Raw genomic sequence first — 23,947 nt, forward strand, 5'->3', positions numbered from 1 at the left:
TCAGAAGTCGAACTATGTATCTTGAAGTTGACATTTATGCCTTGTTCTTTAAGACTGAAGTTCACATTCTGCACCACTGACAATTTCTGACAGTTTCTTGTACTGTGAAATGTTCTATCTATTCTATACATGTATAAAAAGTGAAATGTATCACTTTACCATCTGGACCATGTCTGTTAGAATTTAACAGGAAAAAAGCACCATTACCTAGAGGCTGGTAAGAGTCATGATCTTTTGCCCCATAGAAAGTGGATGTTGCGGATCACAGAGAAGGTGAATGAGTAGCAGCGCTCCCTTGTGCTTCATGGGGTCAGTGATAACCAAGTTCATTAACGAGTGACAGGCTTAATGACTAACACACCTCTAACATTCTCCTCTAGCTCAGATGAAAGAGAGAATGGGACTTCTTGGTACTGACTGTTTTTCCTGTTCCTCAATTGGTTTCTTTTAGGGAGCTACACATTTACTTGCCCACTGATGATTGATGTTTTCAGCCAGCACGATGGACAGAAGTCTAAGGAACGTCCTTGTTGTTTCCTTTGGGTTCCTGCTTCTCTTTACAGCCTATGGAGGTCTGCAGAGCCTGCAGGTATGTGTCCAGTCAAGTTACCTGAACTTCTTGGCCTCCAAGAATCCCCATGGTCACAGACAATAATGAATTGGAAATTTGAAAAATCTAATTCACCTGGTGTTTCTTTTTCACTGCACACCAAATCCTCTAAAACAAACAGTGGTTCTCAGATGCAGTCCTCCAGTGAGCAGTTCCCACTCTCATCTCAATAGGATGGGACAACAATGAAGTGTGCGTTGCTCTTGGAGAGCTCTGGACAGCAGGGGTCTTGGGATCGTGATTTGTTGGGACATTCTTTGCCTTTGGGTGGTTAAAAGGAGACACAGGAAAAGTCATTGTGAATATGATTGCATGCCCTTGGCTTTGTGGTTAGGGGCAGCCATGTGAATTTATCAAATATCACTAGACCTTATAGATTCCAAGCTTACTCTAAGCAAAACTGTGAACTTTGACAACATGGTCTCTCTATACTTTGAGCTCTTTACGTCATACTCTCCGGGACAGCTGTCTCTGCTAGTCAGGACTGGCGTGAGCAACACAGAGTGTTCAGATAGAAGTGACTCAGGAATGACTGTGCCCCAGCATGCCTAGGAGCTCAACCCACCTCTCTCCAAGAACCCCAAGGCTTCCACGCGGTTGGCTTCGCTCTCAGGCCCCAACAAGGCACATGCATCCCCAGACTCCCTCCTCAGAGCTCAGCAGCCCCAGTGAGAAGACAGGGCCTCATTCCAGAGAGTTCTCATGAGTCCTCACCCTGGTCTGGACTAGGTCCCCTCATCCAAGGACCAAGGATGCTCTTTTGTGGCACCTCCCCTGCAGCTGCCACCTCCTCTCACCCTTTCTGGCTGCAGGCCTCCAAGTTCTCATTCAGCTCTCATCTTGGAGGTCACCTCCTCCCCACCCTGCCCTGGAGCCGAGGTTGGGGTGGGGCACCCAGCACCCTCATGGCAGCGTGTGCCTGCCCATGTCATCTCCACCAGTGGCAGCAGCCTGCAGTTTCCAGGACACAAGGGCCACGTCTCTGGTCCATCCTCGAACCTCAGACAGTGACAGGCACTCAGAGGTGGGCGATGGATATTTGTTGAAGGGAGAAATCATTCATGCACACTCACTTGCTTCATATCCTTGGGGCCTCCCCATGGGCTGAAGGACCCCTTCCATTCCCTGGGAGCATGCAGGCCCCTCACAGACCGATTCTGGCAGAGTCTCCAGCCCCGTCCTGCCACACTGTCCTGTTCTCAGCTGAGATTCAGGTAGGCGTCCACAGAGGTGTGAGCAGCTCTCACAGCCATCCAGCCTCAGCACAAGCACTCACAGGGGTGCTGGGCCTTCCCTCCCTGATGTTTAGACACACTAACTGCTTTATTCCAAATTCACCTGTACTTTCCTCCCACCAGCTGCAGAGGAGGCTCCCAGGGCAGCAAGCCTGTGGCTGGCGGTTCCTGGGAGCTGTGGCGGCCTCTAGCCTGGGGGACACTGAGGACCTGCTGGTGCCTCATCCCACTGTGTCCATCCCGTGCTCTGACAGGGCTGGCTTTGTTCCCACAGAGCAGCCTGTACAGCGAGGAGGGCCTGGGTGTGACAGCGCTCAGCACCCTCTATGGAGGCATGCTCCTGTCTTCCATGTTCCTCCCACCGCTCCTCATTGAGAGGCTGGGCTGCAAGGGGACCATCATCCTCTCCATGTGTGGCTACGTGGCCTTCTCCGTGGGCAACTTTTTCGCCAGCTGGTACGCAGCCCCCACCCCCTGCCCACCCCACCCTGGCCGTTCCCCACGCTAGGGACGTTCACTCTGCACACGACTTGCATTTGCGCCTGATTACTGTTCACTGCAGGCATTTTAAAATGAGCTCTGCTGCCCCCGCACCCCCACCTCGCTTTGGTAACAGACGGTGCTGGGCTTCCTTACTGTTTTCTCACCAAGGCTCCTCTGTGCCCCTCACTGCTTCCATCTCCTCCTTCCAATCCCTGATGCTGGCCTCTCCCTGGGATCTGTTCTGATCCTCAGCTCCCCTGGCTGGGCGAGGGTTCCAGTAACACAGGGGACTCTAACTCCAATGCAGAGGGTGAGTCTTGTGGGCACCTAGGCAGATGTCACCAATGGACCAAAAGCTGCACCTTGCCCACCATTAGGAAGTGGGTATGGCCAGGGCAGGTCACAGGGATGGGAGGTCACCCTGCTCCCTGGTGACTTGGACCACAGAGACCGAGCTCTGAGGGCTTTGGACTGCACCCCAGGCCCCAGGAACACAGCCATGGAGCATCTTCCAGGGATGCTGGTTGTGACCCAGGACATGCTGCTGATGACGGCTGCATGTCCTTCTTCCCGGTAGCTGCAGAGTCTCACACAGCACCCTGCCACCAAGGCCTGAGCCGGTCACTTGGGCTTTTTAACTGAGGCTGTCCCTCGGCCTTCTTTGTTCTCCTCATCTTGTTGTTTGTGGTTGCATCCAATACAAGGAGCCTCACTGGCCTTCAATTTCACTTTTGCAAATCAATCTGAGCTGGAAAATGCACTGATTTTGCTCATTTATCTGAGTCTAATGGTGAATCCATCCATCCAACCAGCAACACCCATTACCATGCTTGCAATGGACCAGGCGGTTTTTCCTTCTCCCAGAAAGACTAAAGAACCGCAGGGACATGGGTGCAATGGGCTTGTGTCTCCTGTCACAGGCGGTGTTGTGGGTCGGCCTTTTACCCACAGGTACACTTTGATCCCCACCTCCATACTGCTAGGGCTCGGGGCCGCCCCGCTGTGGTCTGCGCAGAGCACATACCTCACGATCATGGGAAACACACATGCAAAGAAGGCGGGAAAGCACGGCAAAGATGTGGTGAACCAGTATTTTGGCATCTTCTTCCTCGTATTCCAGTCATCTGGTGTGTGGGGCAACTTGATCTCATCGCTGGTATTTGGCCAGACTCCCAGCCAAGGTAAAATTCTAATTCAAATTCTATTCTTTTAAGAGATCACAGAACTAACATTAGTTTTCAAAAACAGAAAAGTTGTGAAATCACCTGTCCGAAGTCATGGAGTTGGTAACGGATAAATCTGAAAGAGAATCCAACATTCATGGCACCCAATCTCATGTACTTTTTTCTTTTTGACTAGTTTTGAAAACTTGAAAAATTTTAATTGTGTCAGAAAAGTAGTATAACAGGTAAGCAGCACTTTTCCAAGTTTATTCTTCCCTGAATCTTTGCGGAACACTAATAGGATTTTCCACCTCCCAAAGTGTCTTAAATGGAGTCTAGGGTCATGTGCTTAGGGGTAAATCTATTTTGACACACTGGGTCTTTCCACGTGACCTGTAGTGATGCCTCCCTGCAGGTGTCCATCCTTTCCACCGTCACTTTCATTCCTCAAGAACCTACATCTCATCATATTTGCGGTCATCTCATGCCTCCCATCTGCTCTGACTTCACAGAGGCCCTCCCAGAAGAGCAGCTCATGTCCTGTGGGGCCAGTGACTGCCTGATGGCCACCACAACCACCAACAGCACCCAGAGGCCCTCCCAGCAGCTGGTCTACACCCTGCTGGGCATCTACACCGGTACGTGCTCCACCAGCCCAGGGCAGGGTCCCCAGCAAAGCAGAGCCACACCTCCTTCCTGGGCTGACAAAGACCATCTCCCCCAATATAGAAGGAATCTCTCTTCTTCTGAAACATCCTTGCAAAATGTATTGGTCTGGATTACATGCAGGCAGTGTTCTTATGAATCAAATGCAGTACACCCGTGCTGTCTAACAGAGGATCCTGGGGTGATGAGATTGTTATACATCTCCAGAGCCCAACACAGTAGCCGTTAACCACTGTGGTTGTTTACATCTTAACTGATTAAAGTCTCAGTTCCTAAGTCTCCCAGCCACACTGCAAGTGCCCAGCAGTACAGGGGGCTGGTGGCTACTATAACAGAGAACTTGGTGGCCGGCTAGGGCACTGGGGTTGACTGTTTGTGTTTCAGCTGTGGCCAAGGGACCCTGAACATCCATAATTGCTATAAACCACCTTTTTTTTTTTCTGAGAAATGTACTGAATACCTTCTGTGGAAAGGCTAGAGGGGCAAGTGCTCCCAAGTGCTGGTTGCATCTTAGCTGGAGACGTTGCAAGCTCATGGTGAAACGGCTGCCCAGAGGAAGTTAATTGTCATGACAAGGCTCATTCTTAGAAGTTCATTTTAATAGAGAATGTTATGTTAATAGTTTCATATGTGACTTTAGTGTTATAGTGAAAGGTTTATTACAACTTTGAAGGAGACACATTTAGAGAGTTTTAAAAACTATTTTGTAAAGAATTTAAATATATTCTTTTTTTGGCCAGGCATGGTGGCTCACACCTGTAATCTCAGCACTTTTGGAGGCTGAGGCGGGCAGATCACTTGAGGTCAGGAGTTCGAGACCAGCCTGGCCAATACGGTGAAACCCCATTTGCACTAAAAACACAAAATTTAGCTGAGTGAGCATGGTGGCATGCACCTGTTATCCCAGCTACTCGGGAGGCTGAGGCAGGAGAATTGCTTGAACCCGGGAGGAGGAGGTTGCGGTGAGCTGAGATCATGCTGCTGCACTCCAGCCTAGGCAACAGAGAAGACTCTGTCTCAAAATATGTGTGTATATATATATATACACACACATGTATTTATATATGTGTGTGTATATATATACGTGTATATATATATATAAATACACGTGTGTGTATATATATTCTTTTATATATATATTTATATATAATATATTATATATATTATAACATATATATGTGTATATATATTATAACATGTACTTATATATGTGTATGTATATATATATTCTTTGTCATTCTTGGATTTGGGGATTCATAAAGCCCTTGGAATGGGTCCTCCTTAAAGATCAAAGGTCTAGTACCTGTGAGCTCTGGGAACACCAAGTCCCGCACTCTGCCGGGGTCATAGGTGAGGAGGGTTCGTGGGCACTGTAGAGCTTTTCCTTGTGCTGAGATGATGTGCGGCACCACCCCTCAGGTCCCCTCAGGCCACTTCCACATCAGAGGCTCTGAGTGAGCACTTGCAAAGCAATGGCTGGAAGTGGACACAGCATACGGAAGCCATGCTAGGCCTTCTTGGTCCAGACATTCAGATGACTAGAAGCTCGCTTTTAGTAAGACGAGAGCCTAGTGAAGGAAACAGACACACACCCAACTAACCGAGACTCAGTCCAACGGTGTTCTGAGCACAGTTCCCAGCTGAATTGCAGCTGCATCTCCCTGGAGCACCAAGTTTCAGGAAAGCCTCCAAGGGTGGGTGGTCCCTACACTGAGTCTGGACAATGAGCAAGATTGGCCAAGCAGGGAAGTGATGCTAGAGGGCCCTGGAGGCGAGAAGTCCAGGAGGAGCCCTCAGGGCTGGGGACAAGGTGGAGGGGCAGAGATGGGGCACAGGACTAGCTGTGGCCCTCGATGTTGTGCCAAAGGGTCTGGATGAAGGCAGACTTGCCTCCTAGACAGACCCTCTGCCAGCGTGACTTAGAGATGCAGAGGGACAGCAGGCAGAGACCCACTAAGGACGGAGTGCTGAGTCCAGAGGAGGGAGCAGGGAGGGGGAGGCAGAGGGGGAGGGGCTGAGAGAGAGGCCAGCAGGGTCTGTGTGGGTTGGACATGGTGTGGGAAAGAGCAAGACAGTCCTGGGGTTGAGAGGACGATGAGCTCAGGCCGGGAACACCTGGCTTGAGGACACAGAGGGACTCTCGCGTAGTGTCCAATGGCCAGTCTGACGCTGTGCAGGGCTCAGGCCAGAGGCTGATGCAAGTGTGGACGTGGAGGCATCTTCTGAGGTGGTGACTGGAATCGTGACAGGCATGAGGTTCTTAGGGAGAAAAAGCAGAGAAAATTGTTACAAAGAAGGGAGTGCAGCCGGACCCCTGGTTCAGCAACACTGAGGGCCAGGCGGACAACTGGAGCCTTGGAAGGAGACAGAAAACCAAACCAGGGTCATGGAGCACACCCAGGGTTGCAGAATCAGCTGGGGAGGGGGTTTGAGAGTGTTGAGTGTGGCAGGGCCCCCAGGAGGCTCAGGGAGGCGGCTGGACCAGGCTCTTAGCCAGTGAGCGGCTATTGACGTCTATCACGAGAGCAACCTGGGGAGGGTGCTGGTGTGCAAGGCCCAGATTGAGGGCTTTAGAAGTAAGTGGAAGTTGTGGACAGGGAGTCAGGAGGAGCTACGGTTTGCTCTGGTCTGCAAAGCTCTGCTGACTTGGAATCGTGGTCATGTTTTCCCAGCAGGCCTCTACGTTCCCATCAACATGGTCCCGAGGACCAGCCAGGCCTGTGCTTCCCCCACATTTCCGCTCACCACCTCTTCTACATAGCTGGGAGGCTGGGGGACTCGGGGACATTGAGCTGAGTCAAGACCCTCAGGTCTCCTTCCAGCTCCACCAGTTCCAGTCATGCAGCCACCAACAAAGACATCTCCTATCTATAAAACAATAGAATTTTGGAGTAGGGGCTGGCAGCCTTCCTCTGTGAAGGGCTGACAGCAAATATTTCTACATGTGAAGATCTTTCTGAGGATCATATGGTCCTTGTTGCAACTGCTCAACATTGTCTTTGTAGTGAGAAAAAGCCATAGACCACATGTAAGCAAATGAGCGTGCCTGCGTGCCAATAAAACTTTATTTTCAAAAGCAGGCCATGGGCAGGCTTTGGCTCACACACCATAGTTTGCTGGCCCCTGCTATAGAGGAACAGCACAGGCTTCTCCGTGGCTTCCAGGCCCTTCATTGCCCTCTGTCCTCCGCAGGTGGCTGCTCCCTGCAGCACCTCCCCTGCAGGGGCACCCCCAGGGTGCTGTCTTGTCACAGCCCCAGCCATTTATGCATCACAGACAGTTCTCGGGTCATGGAATCCCACAGCCTAAGGGAGTCCAAGTCTAGAAGTTACGTATAGCAGAGATCACACACATATAAATGAAGAAGTGGTCTTACTATTGTGATCTTAACAGTCCTGCAGGACCCTATATGTGTCCTTTTCTATAAAGCAAGGCCATATCACCATAAAGAAAAACAAAGCAAGAAAGAAAAATGGACCTAAAAGAACAAGAACACCGTCTCCCTGGGTAACTTTCCCGGGTTTCTGAGCATTCCACTCACAGTCAAATTTCTTGCAAAGAGCCGTTCTCTTTAGAATGTAGGACACAGCTGTGCAGTATCCCCCAATTCATGCCCCACAGAAGGCTCTGAGTCACATGACATCTGGACACACATAATTCTGAACAAAGGGGTGTGGCTTCTGTGTCCATGACCTGCCTCTCCTCCTCCCAAGAGGCTTTTGGGGAGATTGGAGGTCATGTCCTACTGGGCTGCTTGACACTGAAGTCCTGGCCCACAAGATGAGATCGTGGAGAAGGCTCTGCCTTCAGTGAGTGGAGGAAAAATGTGCCTTTTCCACATGGTCTACACACAGTCAGCTCAGGAGGTCGGCTTGGAAGGGGGCCCTGACAGTTGTAAATACCCTATGGACTCCCGTGCAGGCGTGACAACCCGCCAGACCGCATGGTGGCCAGGACAACGCAGAGGAAAATGAAGGGTGACCCAGAAACAACCGTGGCAACAGGAGTCCCGCTTTCATACGGAATTTCACAAACTTCATGAGAATGTGGAATTATCATGAAATGGGAAGGGGAATATGTTTAGCCAAGATGGAAAGTAGGCAGATAACAGAAAGTAAAGCCTAGAAATAAATCTGTGCATTTCTGGGTGGAATCGGGTTAACAATGGTGCTTTCTGAGACAGGTGCTAGGATTCCGCTGTTTCTGCACACAGCTTGGAAGACAGCTGGCTTTGCAAAACCTCCCAGTTTCAGGAACGCTCAGCTGCCGGGGCACAGTGCTGCAGCAAGCCCACTGCACGGGTCACACGAGGACCCTGATGCTGAGAGAGACAGAAAGCGCTGGATAAGGTTAGTCAGACACAGTAAGATGAGATCATTCCCATCGTCTTCAGAGGAGCAGGGGTCTAAGCTCTTGGAGGTAGAAATGAACCAATCTGAAAGATTCTGGCCCAGAGAGAAGGGAAGGATGGTCGCCAATCTTGAGCAATCTGTGATGCCCCAAATACTGTGTATCATGACCACTGCCAGGTGGGAAAGAAACAGTGGAGATGTAACGATATCACAGAAGGAACTTAGAATCATTAAGGGAATGAAAAGGCTTCTATGTAAAGTGAGAAACAGCTAAATAAATATCAGTTCTCCATTGACAGAAATTAAGGAAGATCAGATAATAAAGTGGTGGACAGAAATGATGGAAATTTAGTCATCACATTTTGGAATTATGAGAAAGTACAGGATGTTTCCTCATGGATGAAACGAATAGTTAAAATATTTTTTGCATAGATAACCCATTTATATAGTTGAAAATGCAAATCCAGGAGTCTCGCTTGTCCCCATTTCATTTTGTGTGACTTCAGTGACCTGAGGCCAGCTGCAGTCCGAGAACCTTAAGTGGAAAATTCCAGAAATAAATAATTCATAAGGTTTAAGTTGCAGTTGTTCTGAGTAGTGTGATGAAATCTCTTGCTGTCCTGCCCACCATCCCAGGCTGTGACCCTTCCCTCTGTCCAGCATGTCCGCACCATAGACGCTCCCCAGGCTGTAGACTCTCAGTAGCTGCCTCTGTTGTCAGAGTGAAAATATGTGGTGCATGTAGTCTGACACCGCCCATGGTTTCAGGCATCCACTGGGGGCTTGGAATGAACCCCTTTGGGTGGGCAACCACTGCACTGTGAAAGGGCGTGTGGTGGGGAGTCTCCCTCCCACTGCCGTCCTCAGACCCAGTTCTGCACCCATAGAAAGTCCATGTCTGCTTTATTTCCTAGACATATTTAATGCACATTTGAACAAGCACATCTATCTGTCCTTTCTTACTTAATTCAAGTGGTAGCACACTCTACACAAAGTTCTGACTCGTGGTTGTTTTTTCTCTTTTTACCATTTATGATGGGGATTTTCCCATCCATGTATAAAGAGCTTCTTTTTTATTTTCTTCAAATGCACAACATTCCATCGCAGTTGGGATACCCCTTAATATCTTTAACCAGTTCCTGTTGGAGGACTTTTACACAAAATTGTTTATTTGAAATAAAAGCGTAGCACATGGTACCCTTGTGGGAATCATTATCCTAAAAATCACTAAAAAGCTGGCTGCTGTTAGAAATTGCTTTGGGGATTAGAATGAGAAGCAGAGTCAATGGTTAAGGACACTCAGATGTCTGAGGTCTCTCCGGAATTTTTTGTATTTTATGCCGGTGAGGACAATACTGACCGATTGTGGCAGGCTTCATGTGAAAGCCGGTAAGTCGTGAGCTAATCAGAGAATCAGCACAATCAAGTGCAACCAAACACCTGAGATCCTTAAGTGTGTCGTGTCTATTGTCACCTGAAATCTAGATCTCAATTAGCCCTCTCTCTCTAGAGGAGGATGAGCGACTGAAAGAAATCCTTGCCAGGCACCCTGCCTCTGGGCCCCCGTGAAAGCTGAAGCCTTTGCTATTTCCTTTCAGGGAGTGGTGTCCTGGCTGTCCTGATGATAGCTGCATTCCTCAAACCCATACGAGATGTTCAACAGGAAAGTGAAGGAGAGAAGAAATCACCACCTTTCTGGTCCACTTTACTGTCGACTTTCAAGCTATATAGGGATAAACGTCTGTGCCTCTTAATTCTACTGCCTCTGTATAGCGGATTGCAGCAAGGATTCCTCTCCAGCGAGTACACAAGGGTATGAATGAAAGTGAGGGCCGGTGGCTCAGGCCATGCGTGGCATGACTGCTTCACCTGTGTCTGTACCTGCAGGACTGCAGTGTGCCAGGCCACCTGCCCAGGGCTGGGGCTGGGGGGAATGGGGTCCTGTGCTCCCAGTGCTACCATAGCTGAGTTTCTGATTCAAGGTCTCGACCTCCAAGTAACTTTCAACTCACTTCTTGTCTCAAGGGAGAACTTCTTGCTTGAACCGTGTCTTCCTGGGGAAGGAGCCAGAGCAAGTGGATGGGCAGCTGCCGCTGACTCACCCCGCAGACACTCATTCGTGTTATCCCTGCCTGGGCCTTACCCTGCACCCTTACTTTAGAGTTTACGTATAGGAAAAGCATTAGGTCCATGAATATCACTGAAATTCCTTATCCCTTTAGTTTTCTTTTTTTTTTTCTTTCTTTCCTTTTTCTTTTTTTGAGATGGAGTAATGATCTTGTTGCCCAGGCTAGAGTGCAGTAGTGCCATCTTGGCTCACTGCAACCTCTGCCTCCCAGGTTCAAGTGATTCTCATGCCTCAGCCTCCTAAGTAGCTGGGATTACAGGCATATGCCACCACGCCCGGGTAATTTGTATTTTTAGTAGAGACAGGATTTCTCCATGTCGGTCAGGTTGGTCTCGAACTCCCAACCTCAGGTGATCCGCCTGCCTCGGCCTCCCAAAGTGCTGGGATTACAGGTGTGAGCCACTGCGTCTGTCACCTCTAGTTTTCAAATCATGCTTCACAATCTAAAAATCGATGTGGCTCTCCAGGCTTCTGCTCCATCCACTCAGGCCACCTTCTCCCCTCAAGGTGAGAGAGGCGGTGCCCCACCTCAGGGCGGGTAAAGAAAGGAGCCTCTTTTGGGAGCTGTTAAGAGCTGGTGGCCAGAGCTGAACCAGCGTGGGCCTGTGTCTGGCAGAGGCTCTCCTTCCGGCGGAGCCTTCCCTGCTCTGTCCCCACCCCAGATCCCTCCCTGGCAAAGGCTGACAACTTAAGATAAAAAGCACCTCTGCAGGTAGAATTTGAATTTCAGATAAACCACAAATGTCTCTCCGGGAGTATGCCTAGGCAATAGTGGGTGTCCTCAATTTTATCTGGCAATGCTACTTTCAGGACAGCCTTGATGGAGAATCTTAGGGGCTTAAAAGAGTAGAAACAGGATAACAGAAAGGTCCACTTGGCATTTTGGGGACAGCCCCTCCTGCTCCTCCACTGGACTTGTCCTTGTCACCCCTGATGTGGCTGTGGCTGGTCTTCTCGTCTCAGCCTCTGTTCTGTGTGCCCGCCCTCGAGGCCGCCCGTGATGGGAGTGTGATGTGGTAGGTGTGAGAGCACGTGTGCAGCCAGCTGCTGGGCTGCTGAGGCCCCGGAAGAGGTGGCAGAGCGACCTCGTCAGTTTCTCTCTCTTTTTTTTTTTTTTTTAAACTCTCTTTAGACCTCACAGGCAATGATTGGCCCCAGCAAGGACAGGGTGTATTGGCTTCCATATAAAATAATGCACATTTCACAGAAAATAGCAAGAAATATATGAGAAAAAATTTTGTCCAGAGTTGTCCAAACTGCCTCCTTTTAGTTCTTTCCCAAAGAGGATTTTCGTACCAACACCAGCTTTTCTCCTGCCTGGGAGCCACAGAGCCTAGAGGAAGGCGTTGGCCACACTGGCCTGCCGGCCGTCTCAGAGCAGATGTTCAAAGCACCCGACTGCAGCTTCAGCTTGAGTGCGGGAGGCCTGGGAGCGTCCGTGACGTGGCTCTGCATCCCTCTCCCCAGTCCTACGTCACCTGCGCCCTGGGCATCCAGTTCGTTGGCTACGTGATGATCTGCTTCTCGGCCACCAACGCGCTGTGCTCCGTGTTGTACGGAAAGGTCTCGCAGTACACGGGCAGGGTTGTGCTCTACGCGCTGGGTAGGTAGCAGTGTGCGTCCCAATCCCAGCCGTCATAACGGTTTGCAGTAGCAAAAGCGTGCAGCTCACAGTCAGGACGGGGCTGGAAAAGTGCCCCTGAAACTGCTTTGAAATCAGTGACGCCCTGTAAGATGCATTCATTCTTTCAGTCCTTCCTTCGCCCCCTCCTTCACCCCCTCAACAAGCAGGAATCAGATCTCTCTCCAAGCTGGCACTGGGCAGGCACTATGCTCGGCATAAGACCACACAGCAAGTGCCTGCTCTGAGTGGGCACTCAGTGTGGTGACTAGGCCAGGGTGGGGCGGGGCGGGGTCTCTGCAGGTGCAAATGAGGGACACGAAGCCAGTGGTGAGGCCATGGGTGTCACAGAAGGTCACACTGGGGTTGGGGTGGCTCTGTTCCACATCTGTTCACACAGTGGATAAGGACAAGACTTCTAAGGCCACAGATTCCTCCCTAAACACACAGCGCCTTCCATTTTCCTTGGGAAGAGAAGGAAAGGGATGAGTCAGAGATCACATGAACAATGGGGAATGTGGGCACTAAGAAAAACGGCGCCTGGCATGTCAATGCCCCAGGCAGGGCTGGGTGTGGGGGCGCAGGCAGAGGAAGGGCACACAGCGAGCATCTGCCAGGGCCATGGAGCCCAAAGGTACTGCCTGGGGTTTCCTATCCATCTTCACAGCCGCCCTGTGAAGCAGACAGTGTCCCCTTACAGAGAGGAAATCATGGAGCGGAGAAGTGGAGGGACTTGCCCAAGGTGGTGCAGCCCCGGGGGCACGCGGTGCGGACCTGCCTTTCTGTTGCCAGAGACCCTGCTCTTCCTCTGTGGCATCTTGAGCATCACTGGGCAGCCTCGTTACTGCATCCTGGAGATGCCACAGCCTGTGGAAATGGGGGTCCCAAATCTGTGACCTGCTGGGACGAGTCACAAGGAGAGGCCCACAGATACCACCTGTCTGGGAGGTCTGTGGCCTCCTCCCTTTTTTCCCCACGGCCCCCACTTGGAAGGCTCAGATGAAACCATGGGCACACTTTGTCCTATCCCCTGGCCACTCAGAAAGGGACTGGGATCCTTCGACTTATACCTAATGAGGAGGCCCTTCTCTTTCTGACTTGAAGCCCTCTTAGCTTAGGGGCAACCTCAGGCCCAGACAGGGTGACCTTCCTTCCCAATATGATGCCAGACCACACCCAAGGCCCTCCAGGCTGAGGCTGCGGGTCACACAGCAGGTATGTGTTGCAGACCATTGACTTAGAGCTGGCAGCACGCATACACACCAGCTCACAAATTAAATGTCAAGGTTCCAACTAAAAAGATGACTTCCAGAGCATTAAGGGAGCACTGAGCATGAAGCAAACATTGAGACGGTTCCAGAGGATGGTTGAGAAGGTTGAGATGGTTGAGACGATTGAGATGGTTGAGACAGTTCCAGAGGATGGTTGAGAAGGTTGAGATGGTTGAGACGATTGAGATGGTTGAGACGGTTCCAGAGGATGGTTGAGAAGGTTGAGATGGTTGAGACGATTGAGATGGTTGAGACGGTTCCAGAGGATGGTTGAGATGGTTGAGACGATTGAGATGGTTGAGACGGTTCCAGTGGACAGTTCCAGGGGACGGTTCCAGAGGACAGTTGAGACAGTTGCTCTAGTGCTGACCCACCTACGGGCCCCTCCAGGCCATGATGATGACCCTCATTGCCTGGCGGTTTCCTCTCTGCACCCCCAGGCACGGTGACCCATCTGTCCTGTATGATCGCCCTCCTGCTGTGGAGACCTGGTGCTGACCAGCTGGCGGTGTTCTTCGTATTCTCAGGCCTGTGGGGCATGGCAGATGCTGTCTGGCAGACACAGAACAACGGTGAGTCCCCAGCCCAGGCCCCTTCCTGGCAGCAGGGGGGCAGTCCCTGGCCAAGGCAACTGTGGGGGCTCATTAGCTGCCAATGGGCCAGAGCCAGGAGAGGTGAGTTGGGAGAGATGGGAGGGCCAAGAGGGCTGTGATGTCGCCTCTGGGTCTGATGTATTTTCTCTGAGCATTTATTCAGATTCATGATGCAAAAGTGGAAAACCACCCGGGGTTCTTTCTGGGCACCATTCCCTTGGGATGATGTGGTTTTGCTTAAGTCAGGTCGCCCATCCGAGCCTGGGTGTGAGACTGTCTACCCCTAGGACAGCAGTCTCTTCATGACTGAAAACCTTCATTCAGACGTGCTTGTGATCAGAGGCACCCTCTCCGCGTCCCTGGGCCTGGGGTGTAAACACGCAGGGCCATCCAAGGAGCCCTGGGCAATGGGAGGTGGGAGTGTGAACCAAGGAGCCCATGAAAGATGGGAGGTGGCGGTGTGAACCACAAGCCACACATGTCACAGGTCACTAGGGTCAGTGTCTGTGGAGGGGGCTTTGGGGCTTCCTGGGCAGTGGTGGGTTTTCTGTGAGCAGGTGGGGACCCTGTGTATATCGGGGAGCAGGGGAGGCCAGGGTGGGCTTCGTCCTAGAGACCACATCTGCATCACGTCTAGGCTGACTGCTGTCCAGATGGGGTGGGGTGCAGGAGGAACCAGGGCAGGAGGCGGCGGGGGGCTCCAACGCCTTGCTGGGGCTGGGGTCCCCGAGAAGGCGGCCTAGGGGGAGTGCAGAGGGGTGGGGTGGAGTGGCTGTTCGGGTCCCCATGTGTGGGGCCAGCATGCGGGGGAGGGTCAGATGCGCCTGGGTCACTGGAAGCAGCAGAAAGCGCTGACACCCAGGAGTGACCGGGAGCTATGTGGAGTCTGTACCGTGTCACAACAATCAATTCCAAAAGGCAGGTGACAAGGTCCAAGGTGCGGTCCTAGGGGGAGCCGGGAAGCCTGGTTGTCAGATGGAAGATGATATCCCGTGATGATGGCAGGAGCCAAATGCCAAAGTCCTCACAGAATAGGGTGGCCTGGCCAGGAGGTCAGGCAGAACAGTGAGGGCATGGGTGGGAGAGGAGCAGGAGCCAAGGAGGAGCCAGGGAGGAAGGGGCCCCAGGCTCAGGCAGCGGCACCAGAAAGGTTCCAGAGAGGCCTGAGGGCAGGCAAACTGGGAGGGGATGCCGCAGTTGCACCTGTTATTCCAGCTACTCAGGAGGCTGAGGCAGGAGAATCCCTTGAACTCCGGAGCAGAGGTCGCAGTGAGCCAAGATTGTACCACTGCACTCGTGCCAGGCTCTGCTGAGCTCCGAGGTGCTTTGTGCTGGCTGGTCGTGTTTTCCACAAGGAGACGTGTGAGAGGGTTTTGGAGGAAGGTCACTAGGAAGAGAAGGAAGCTGGGTCAGTGTGTGTGGCCACTGGTTGGAGGGTGTGCGTTCTGGGTGGTGTTGAAAATAACACAGATGAGGGCTTGGGGTAGGAACCCTGAGTTTCCCCAAAACCCCATCTAAGGTCCCGAGGGGTGTCAGAGGCCCAAAGAGGCAAGACTGCGTGTCTAAGAGATGCCGATGAGGCAAGATGAAGGGTCCTCTTGGAGGTGAGCATGGCTCACATGAGACCCTCTTCCCTCCAGGAGAGACATCAACATTCTGCCTTTATCTGGCAAACACTCGGGGCTTAGAAATTGGAAAAAGCAAACCCACGAAGGAAGTACAGGCCAATGTTTCTGAGATGACGGACCTGGCTGCTGTCCCGCACTGAGGATAAAGAGCACATGTGACCTCAGATCACGGACCGAACACTCCAGCCATGTCCTTTCTGTCTTCCTGGTGGATTGCCATCCACAGGACAGCTGAGAATCATCTTTGAACAAACCCGCACTGTTGGATTTAAGGAGCCGTGTTTCACAGTCCTTTCTGCTGCCCCAGTAATGCAGGTGGACGTAGTGAAGCTCTTCACCAAAATGAGCGTGTACTTGGCCCAGCGCCATGCTCTGGCTTGTCGGGATCAAGGCCGGGAGCCTGGAAGGGGTAGATTGGACCCGAGGCCAGGCCAGGGCATTGCTTAACAGAACTAATACTGATTTAATGGAGGGGAGTAAACAGCAACTCACTTTGGTGTTTTTGGCAGTGCAGAATTATAAGCTAGCGGCGTGTCATGTCGCCTGCAGGGCTCCTAGCTACGTTACCAATAAGCATCACACAGCATTTGTTTAAACCATCCCCTGGACGTATGGCAGAGCCAGTGTTTTATGGAGGTCCCCAAATGCACATCCCATTACGAGAAGTGCACAGTGACTTATCTGAACTTACTTGATTTAAAAATGTATTTACACATTAAATTAAAAGAAAAACACTGGGACAAATATCCCCACAATATTTCATAAGATAATTCTCTAAATGCTCCCAATGAATGTGATCATTCGTATTTGGTTTTTGTTCTTCCTGAGCTATGTGAATAGTGGACTTAACTCTCCTTTTCCTTACATGGACACACGGTACTCTCAGGGAAAGTCTTGTTGAACTGTGCAAACAAAGTTACCTAAGGACAAAGAGTATGAATGTCCAAGTCCAGTGAATGACTGGAATAAAGACTCCTTTTAATAAGGGATGCTAACTTAAATTGAAATTATTTATGTCTTTCTGTACAGGAAAAAGTAATTTTTTTCAAAAATAAACCAAATTGGCCGGGTGTGGTGGCTCACCCCTGTAATCCCACCACTTTGGGAGGCTGAGCCAGGCAGATCACTTGAGCTCAGGAGTTCGAGACCAGCCTGGTCAACATGGTAAAACCTCATCTCTACTAAAAATACAAAAATTAGCCTGGCGTGGTGGCACATGCCTGTAGTCTCAGCTACTAGGGAGGCTGAAGCTGGAGAATCACTTGAACCCAGGAGGCAGAGGTTGCAGTGAACTGAGATCACGTCATTGCACTGCAGCCTGGGTGACAGAGCAAGACTCTGTCTCACAAAAAAAAAATGTTGGGGAAAATATTTTCACATACTTGAGAAGCTCCTGTGGACTTTACTCTAGCAATCGTCATGCGCGAGTGGCATTTTAGTACCGTCTTTGTGCACTCCTGGCAGGCTGGCTCTCCATGCAGCACAGCACACACACAAGGTCTCTGTTCTCTATTTTTTGAAAAAAATGGAAATTTTATGTAGCTTTGGCTACATCTCAAAAACAGCTCTTTCTCATTTTTGTTTTTCTAAATAGCAAGTTAGATTTCTAATCCTATTCTCCCCAAATGTGTGCTTTCTTTTAAGAACATATGTGGGCCACATGTGTTCCTAATTAACGACACTGAATAAAACCCAATGAACTTTGTCCTCACTTTTTAGTCATCACTGCTCAGTTTAAAGACAGGTCCTTACAGTCTCCCACTTAGAAGCAGGTCAGAGGACTTCACCATTCGAGCCCCTCCTTCCTGGGCCAGAATTGAGAATCCCCGGCTCACTGTCCCACTGGGCTCCAGCGATCCCCCGGCCTCTGCAAGGGGAGATCTGTGCCAGGCACTCCTCTCTGCTTATTCCCTCTGACAGCAAATGAAAGATGGGTGTGGTTGCCAGGGCAACTCTTCCTCACCAATGCACTGCCATGAAGATATGGAATGTCTATTCTAAAAATACTCTTTTGCTCTGTTGGCTGTTTTTAGGCCGATAAACCCAGAAAATATGACTTCTTCAATGCCCTATTCACTTAACCTGTCTTCTCTGACCAAACAAGATTGCCGAACTTCTCATCCCCATCCCAGTGTTTGAGGACAGGAGCCACATCCTGGTCTCTTTAACCCTGGGCCATCTGGGAAGAGGAAGCTGACAGGCCAGGCTGAGAGCAATGCTTTGTCTTTTTAAATACATTTTTTATTTTGAAATAGTTTTAGATTTACAGAAAAGTTGCAAATGTAGAGAGTCCCCTTGAAAGGTACCAACCTAGAGACCCAACTCATTTACCCCATAGGCCTATGCCAGCTTCCCCAAATGCTGAGCATCTCACACAGCCACGGCACATTGGTACAGCTAGGAAGTAACGCTGCCATGTGACAGTTAGTGGAGGGACAGCCTTTATTCGGGTTCCTCCAGGTTTCCCACGAGCGTTCTTTTTTCTGTGCCAGGATCCTGTCCTGGACTCCCTGTTGGACTCAGTCATCATATCTTCTGGCTGCTCTGTGGCAGCTTTTCATTTTCCTTGTTTTTCATGACCTGGACCCTTTGGAAGAGCACTGTAGTTTGTAGGCTGTCCCTTAACTTTGGTTTGTTTGCTGTTTTCTCATGATGAGGCTGGGGCTGAGGGTTTGGGGAGGACAATCCCCTGGTGAGGTGCTTCCCTGTCCCATCATATGGGGGATATAGAAGAGGGACAGGCCTCCTCACCAGCGATGTTAACCTTGATCCCGTGGGCACCGTGGTGCCAGCCACATCTCTCCACTGCAAACTCTCCACCTTCCCTTTCCACATGCGGTTCTGCAGGAGCGACTGCCCAGGGAGCCAGCAGTCAAGGAGAGAGCAGCTAATCTCCACCCTGAGGAACGTCTATGTGTACACTGTAATTCTTCCACAAAAAATACCTGTCCCTTCTCCCCGATGTATTTGCTGACTCAATCATTGAGCTGCATCAGCATGGGCTCGTATATTTACTTTGCACTTTGGGTCACCATCCAACGCCACATTATTTCTTTATTAAGGTGGACAGTAGGCCACGGGGCTTATTCTGGCCCCCACTGCGTAGCTGTCACTCCTTTCTCTGGCAGCCAGAAGGCTGGTTCCCACTAGGTATGACCGCTTCCTTGTGTGTTCAATCTTGTACACGTGTACAGTTATTTCAGGATTGTTGAAATACCGTTTTCAGTCTACTTTCCTTTTTAAAAAATGTCTTTCCCCACTATGTCCTTAGCTGTGGGTAGTTCCATGCAATTTGAAACAATAAATGCATTGCTTTCTTTATGTTTAGATTAAAATAGGCACCAAATCTTGAGTAATTCCCTGAAAAGCCTGACTTTAATTATCTCTGGTGTTGGCCTCTCCTCCCCTAGACTGGGCTGATGTCATTCACACACGTGGCTTCCCCTTCCCCGAGTGGGGCAGACGGTTTCCCCTGATTCTTCCTCCGAGTTTCTTAAAGGCAGTTCCGGCGGCATCATCTGGGTCCTTGGCATCTCCCTCTGTAGGCGTGGACCCTGCTTCTGTGGGTAGAGATGTGTTAGGAGACAGGTGGGAATGATGGTGTCACCTCTGTCTGGGGCCACTCCCGTCTTATTCGGCCTCCTCAGTTCTGTTTTGTGGCCAGGGGACAGCCCACTTTCCAGCCACCTTCTGGGTCCCAGATCCTCCATGCTGGGGGCTCCTCCTGTCTCCCAAACACATCTAGGCGATTTTGAACACAAGTATGTGAGCCAGCAGACAGTCTAGCTCTTTCTCTCTTTGTTGTGGATCTCCTCTCTACGTTCAGATTTTGGAACCAGAGTCAGCGAATGTCAAGTTCTTCATGTGACATGTGAGGCATTAAGGGCCCGGAAAGTTTACGTTTATGGAAAAACTCAGAGGGCTGAGGAGAACACGGCTACTTATGAAGAAGCTGAATTGGCCTTGAACCAACCAGAACTTGATGAAGGGAGATGATGGGGGAGCGGGGTGAGTCCCTTTCTTGGAGGACAGCAATTTCTAATCATGGCAGCACAATATAAACTTCATCTTGAAATGCTTGAATGACATCAACCCATATTCCCAAAAAGCTTAAAATTAGAGTTGCCTGTGTTACTAGAATATTTATAATCTGGGTCCATTGGCTTTGGTTTTGCGACCTGCCCAGGGTGCAGCTGGGAGCTTTTAGCCACAGAACATAGCATGATCTACCACTTATAGCCATGGTGTCTCAACTTGGATTTTCTTCCCTAGAACCTTGGTTTTGGATCCAGTGCTAAGAGTCACCCTCAAAAAACAGGCAAGAGGTGTTTAGAATAGTCTCAGAAGCCAACTAAATCTAAACTTGGTTATTCAATTCTCTTCGGTCATTACTTTTATTAAGGTGGACAGTGTGCAGACTGTGGGACGAGAAGGGCGCCTTGTCCTGAGGGTTCCAAAGAACTTCTTGTTTCCCGAACATTCCTAAGCTGTTTACAATGTGAATCTTAGGGCAAGGGCTGTAGACAAGGTACTCCCCTGCTGTAAGCGCATCTGCATTGGTCTTCAGCAGTAGAGGAACATTCACGATGTGAGTTGTTTTGTATAAAACCAGCTGGCAAACCCTGGGGCGAGCTGTTTTTCATCACTTTCTTTAAATCCAGAGGAAAAAAAAGCACCCCTTTGGATGGGAGTGGAAGGTCCCTGGGGTCAAGTTCACGGACATCTGTCACGTTGCTGTGGAAATGAGCAGGCCGGCCCCAGGAAGGACAGCGCCTGTGCTTCTGGGTGTTTATCTGGACACTTTCCTTCTTGGAGGGAATCCCTCTCTCAGTGACATCATCTGTTGCCTGGGAGGGACAGGGCCTCGTCCCTCCCAGGCCATCCCAGGGCGGCTGCTGGGGACGGTGGCTTCAAAGACTGTGTTTCACAGCCCTTGTCATTGCCCTCCCTGGAGCCACACAGCCAGGCAGGCGCCCTCCCAAACACAGCGGTGCTGGGCCTCCCTGAACATGGTATCATCTCCAGCACTAAGGAGTGGTGGGTAGAGCGAATCTTCGGGAAGATGGTTCTCTCCGCACTCAGTGTGTATCTTGCGCTGAACCAGGTGCCATGGAGTTTACGAAATTAAACACCATCCTCCCTCCCTCAAGGACCCCAGCACTGGCAGTCTGGAATCCGCCTGGGGAACCACATGCTTCTGCCCCTGGTTTCAGGCCCTGCTGCCTGTAGTTAAGGCCACAGCACACCCTGCCCCACCGGAGCTCAGGCTGCCTCTGTCCCTGCACCTGTCCCTGCCCCTCACCTGCCCACTTGGCTTCAGCCTGTGGAGGGTTTTCCCGGGTCTCGTGGCCAGCAACCTGGGCGGAGCCCCAAAGGGGCCGCTGTGTTTAAATCACAAGCAGGAAAATCCTGGGGCTCAAAAATCACTCAGCTAAAGGGAAAAGTCAAGCTGGGATCTGCTTGGGGCCAACCTGCCTGCCATTCTATTCGAAGTCATCCCTCTGCTCACTGATCTGAATGTCTCCTTTGGAGAGGCTCATCAGAAACGCAGAAGAATGCGACCATTTGTCTCATCTACCCATGACCGGGAAGCCCCCTCCCTGCTTCCAGTCTTCCCACCTTTGCTTGGAGTTGTCTTGCCTTTCTGGACCAAACCAATGCTCGTCTTCACCAAACCAATGCTCATCTTATCTATGTTGATTGATGTCTCATGTCTCCCTAGAATGTGCCCCAACCACCTTGGGCACATCTCGTCAGGACCTCCTGAGGCTGTGTCATGAGCACCCATCCTCAACCTGGGCAAAATAAACATTCTAAATTAACTGAGACCTGCCTCAGATTTCCGGGGTTCATGCTATCATCTGCCATGTAAAATCATTCTGTTGTGAGAAAAGAAAAATGTCCTGATTTTGTTGAGAAAATGGGGCAGTGGGAAAGCCGTTGTGCTCTTTTCATGAACAGGGTCACCATGGGGCCCAGGGCAGAGCTCTCACTCCGCTCTCTCCTCCGCAGCTCTCTACGGCGTTCTGTTTGAGAAGAGCAAGGAAGCTGCCTTTGCCAATTACCGCCTGTGGGAGGCCCTGGGATACGTCATTGCCTTTGGGTACAGCACATTTTTGTGTGTGCGAGTCAAGCTCTACATTCTGCTGGGGGTCCTGAGCCTGACCATGGTGGCCTATGGGCTTGTGGAGTGTGTGGAATCCAAGAACCCGATCAGACCCCACGCTGCAGGACAGGCGAACCAGGCAGAAGATGAAGAAATAGAAACAAAAATGTGAGAGCAGCGAGGTCCGAGGAGGATGAACTCAGAAAGCACCAGCCAGAAAGTTTTCTTAGAAGATGCCTTAGGACATGGAGCGACTCATCGTCACCATCTCAGTACAATTTGGCCACTGTGAAGATACCATATTATTTCACTCTTTATGTATTTTTTTCTATTCTAACAATTTTTTAGTCCACCATCTTATCAACAGAGATCAAGTGTATACGTGAAGGTATCAGTTAATTTAATTTTAGATACAAAAGAAAAAAGTACAATCAGCCAATTAGAATTTGCCTGAAATCATAGGCTCACCCTAGTTTTATTGCTGTAGTTGTTTTTCAGAATTGAAAGACGGCTTAAAACAATGTAGACTAACCCCACAATTTTACAAATGGGCAAACTTTCTTTCTTTTTTTTTTTTCGAGACAGAGTCTCGCTCGGTCGCCCAGGCTGCAGTGCAGTGGTGCCATCTCGGCTCACTGCAAGCTCCGCCTCCTGGGTTCACGCCATTCTCCTGCCTCAGCCTCCGGAGGAGCTGGGACTACAGGCGCCGCCACCACGCCAGGCTAATTTTTTGTATTTTTAGTAGAGACAGGGTTTCACCGTGTTAGCCAGGATGGTCTCCATCTCGTGACCTCACGATCCACCTGCCTCGGCCTCCCAAAGTGCTGGGATTACAGGCGTGAGCCACCACGCCTGGCCACACATGGATAAACTTTTAAGCTTCTAACTCTACTTGGATTAAAACCCCATACATTTTGCAAAGGGGCCCTGACAAGTCAACTCACTCACCCCACAGAGTCAGGGGGTGACAAAGTCAGACTGGGGCTCAGGATTCCAGAAACGTGTGGGGTCTGTGTTTCTAAATAAAAGCAGTTGTTCAGCGGACTCACCTCCTGCCCAAGTACTGTTGTGCTAAATACTCACGCGGACACACACACACGCTTCATCGCATCAGTGCTTTAGCATGCTGTGGCCTTCACAGACCTTTGAGAGCATTTCACACTGAGATGCTACACGTGTCTGTTAACGTGGAAAACAGCAGCGGGCATGGGTTGGGTGATATTTGCCCGTCTCAGTCACCATCTGGTCCCTTGACACCTGGTCTCCTCTCTCACTTGTTCTTCCTAGCAGCGCTGTCGACTGCCCATCTCCAAGGCTGCTTTCTTGTCCACTGCACTCGGGTCCTCAGGCCTTCCCCAGCCCTCCCCTATCACTAGCACCCACCTTGCCCAGCCCCCTCCAGCCTTCCCCCTCCTCCTCCCCTACAACCCACCCTCCACGGACCTGTCCCTGCCCCCCCACCCCTCCCCAGACCCCTTCCTGGCCCCTTCCCAACCCTCCTTGGCACCCCCTGCCCTCCCACCACTCCTGGACCCTCCCTGCTCCACCCACCCTCCCCCTACTCCCGGGCCCTCCCTGCCCCCCCAACTGCCCTCTCCCCACTGCCTGCCCTCCCTGGACCTGCCTCGCCCTCCCTGGACCCTCCCCAACCCCTCACTCCTAGGACCTCCCTGGCCTGTGTGCCTGGAGCTTAGGTTCTCTTTTGTCCTTTAACCCTAAGCTGCTTCCTTCCCCTTCCCCTTCCTCTTCCTCCCCTTCCTCTTTGGTTCACACCGCGGCTTCTTCTAGACCTTCTGGGTCCTGTCTGTGGCTCTCCCACCTGCATGTTGTTCGTTTATTGTTTCCACGAGCGTCTCCTCCTCCTGGAACTTCAGCTTTCCAGCGTCTAGTACACAGCACTAGCAGGTGCTTCATATGTGCGGAAGGAAATGGGCCTCTCTGTGAAATTCCAAATGCTTCCTTCACTCACTCTCATTCATTAGGACGCTGGCCGCCTCTGGCCGTGGGAGGGGAAGTCAATGCCTCCTGGCCCTTTCTCCTTCCAGTCAGTGTCAGCCAGGTGCCCAGATGGGCAATGATCAAAGGCAGAGA

The 23,947-nt window shown here is 50.9% G+C and overlaps 1 protein-coding gene across 2 annotated transcripts in view; it reads left to right on the top strand.

The window, feature by feature from the left end:
* Nucleotides 1–22,953, top strand: part of UNC93A (unc-93 homolog A) — a 59,242-nt gene extending 36,289 nt beyond the window's left edge. The window contains exons 2-9 of one of the 2 annotated variants that reach the window (XM_050787095.1): nucleotides 452–589; nucleotides 2,120–2,301; nucleotides 3,280–3,509; nucleotides 4,004–4,129; nucleotides 10,108–10,322; nucleotides 12,105–12,240; nucleotides 13,970–14,101; nucleotides 21,763–22,953. In XM_050787095.1, coding sequence (XP_050643052.1) covers nucleotides 485–589; nucleotides 2,120–2,301; nucleotides 3,280–3,509; nucleotides 4,004–4,129; nucleotides 10,108–10,322; nucleotides 12,105–12,240; nucleotides 13,970–14,101; nucleotides 21,763–22,028 — 1,392 coding nt within the window. In that variant the 5' untranslated portion in view covers nucleotides 452–484 and the 3' untranslated portion in view covers nucleotides 22,029–22,953. The remainder of the gene's footprint in view (nucleotides 1–451; nucleotides 590–2,119; nucleotides 2,302–3,279; nucleotides 3,510–4,003; nucleotides 4,130–10,107; nucleotides 10,323–12,104; nucleotides 12,241–13,969; nucleotides 14,102–21,762) is intronic. The other variant, XM_050787096.1, reaches the window with a different exon arrangement.
* Nucleotides 22,954–23,947: the final 994 nt, after the last annotated feature.

This window comes from Macaca thibetana, chromosome 4, assembly GCF_024542745.1.
Source record: "Macaca thibetana thibetana isolate TM-01 chromosome 4, ASM2454274v1, whole genome shotgun sequence".
NCBI classification, from domain to species: Eukaryota; Metazoa; Chordata; class Mammalia; order Primates; family Cercopithecidae; genus Macaca; species Macaca thibetana.